The 2,101-nt window shown below is 38.0% G+C and overlaps 1 protein-coding gene across 1 annotated transcript; it reads left to right on the top strand.

Annotated features, from left to right (window-relative positions):
* Positions 1–201: 201 nt before the first annotated feature.
* LOC107769213 (uncharacterized) lies at positions 202–891 on the top strand. The gene has a single exon (XM_016588411.1). The coding sequence runs from the start codon at positions 202–204 to the stop codon at positions 889–891; it is 690 nt and encodes a 229-aa protein (XP_016443897.1).
* Positions 892–2,101: the final 1,210 nt, after the last annotated feature.

The following is a 2,101-nucleotide window of genomic DNA, read 5'->3' on the forward strand; positions in this document are numbered from 1 at the left end:
TATATTGTGGTACATGAAATAGGAACTTGGATCTACCTTAGCATCTTCATTCCCGATTCCTAGCATCAAATTTAGATGCTTACTCTTTCTCTCTCTCATCCACTCCCATAAATTCCTCAAACTCCTCTCTCTAAACCTAGCAAAACTAGTCACCATTAGCGATCCACTTATATACTTTTTGGCTCTTTAATTCGTAAAATCATGAGTGCATTGGAATCTCCGCTAGAAGCTTTAGCGTTCAACTACTTGAGTTTCGGACTTTATACGGTTGTCAACAATATATGGACGTGGTTGGCGGTGATAGCGGCGGCTTTCAGCTTCTGGAGGATCAAAACATCCTCAGCACTGCTGAAACCGGCACTAGTACGTGGAGATTTTTCCGACGATGCATCTCCTTCGCTGCCGCAGACAGCGTTTGTACCACCGTCAGAACATGTTGAGACGGTGGCAGCTGATGAGCCTGCTTCAACTTCTAGGGGACCCTCAATAACAGCTCCTACTACTATATCACCGTCCGTTGTATTTCACATAGTACACAGCACAAAAGGGAGATTGACAACCTATTTTAAGCAGGATGATGTCCTTGGACCATGTGATGACTATGTGGACTGCCGCGATAGCACAGACAAAGGCGAATCCATTTCAAGTCAGTGGGTACAGAGTTCCATATTTTCGAACAATGGTACTGTAGAAATGGAGGATTTAATGTGTAATGATTGGTATCAGAGTTGGGAAAAAGTGATTAGAACAAAAAAAGGGGAAATTGGGTGGTATAGTTACCAAGATTTGCATGTTATTGACGGTAACGTAGTTAGATTGTGGGAAGGTTGTAGACGGCGGAGAGAAGCGGAAGCCACCGCTTTCCTGGGTGGAGTAGTTAAGACGTGGTAGGTGAGAAATGAGAATGGTGGTAGCAAGTTAATTAATGTTAATAGTAGGGACTACAATAATTTATTGGGTTTCATGATGATGGCCGATATTACGTACAAAAGAATTGTAAATACTCTGCACGCTAGTCTTTTATAATTTTGATAATGCAACACTGCATTCTCATTCTCTTCCTTTTTCCTCTTTGCTTCTGCTTTCTTTACCTTATTTAGATTTATTTATTTTTATTAAACCTTTAATTGTTGGTTTTAAGGACCTTTTAAAAACTAATCTTCTGCAAACACCAAATCGCGAACTATGTTCATGATATTTGGTTGGTAGATATAGCTTTATTAAATCCAATTGTTGTTCCCCTCTCATTTATTAAGAACAGGTGTTATATTCTTTTATTACCGCTTGAAACTTATTAAAGCATGGAGGGTGAGAATTAAAAGTACTTTGATGACGAACACGGCTACTGTTTCTTCTCACCTACACACCGCTACTTCTCATTTAATGGAAAAATATTGTTGCTTGTCTTGTCTAAAATTCATAGATTTAGAAAATGAAAAAAGAAGGAACATTATTTTTTTTGTTTTTGTTTTTTACCCAGTGTCCATATTTGTGTTGGAGCTCCTGTTATCCGATTTCACGCTGCGTAAGCTGTATTAGAGGAAAAATGCTTTCTGCTAGAAATGGTTGAGGAATGCAGTGAGGCAAAAGTCTTTATTTTGTCGTCGATTTTCTTCAAAAACATATGTTTGGCAGATTGCCCATGTGTATTTCAAACAAACGCAAACGTCAAAGTATTTTCCCTTAATTATAAATAATCTGTTATGTTCATGTAAAACTTTCGATCCAGGGGTATGTTGGTTTCTGGTATCTTCTTACGCTCTATTTGTAAATTATAATTTTGGAGAAAAGAAAGTTAGCGTATAAACGTAAATATAAACGAAACAGTAATTAATTCGAGCCCACTGAATTCACAGTGTTTCCTTAAGGAATTTAATTCCCTCCTAATACCCGAGGTTATGGATTATTTCCTCCCAGGATAGAACGAATTACACACTGGTGTAGCGGTACTTCAAACCCCAGTGTTTCAGCAAACACAAAGTTCGGTAGCAAATCACACTTACGGTTGCTTTATTTGTAGTTTTAAAACATTGTACAACAAAGGAGAAGAACTCAGAAGTCGAATGGAAATTCTGAGAGGAAAGAATACAATTTATAGCCG

This window comes from Nicotiana tabacum, chromosome 11 (genome assembly GCF_000715075.1).
Source record: "Nicotiana tabacum cultivar K326 chromosome 11, ASM71507v2, whole genome shotgun sequence".
NCBI lineage: Eukaryota > Viridiplantae > Streptophyta > Magnoliopsida > Solanales > Solanaceae > Nicotiana > Nicotiana tabacum.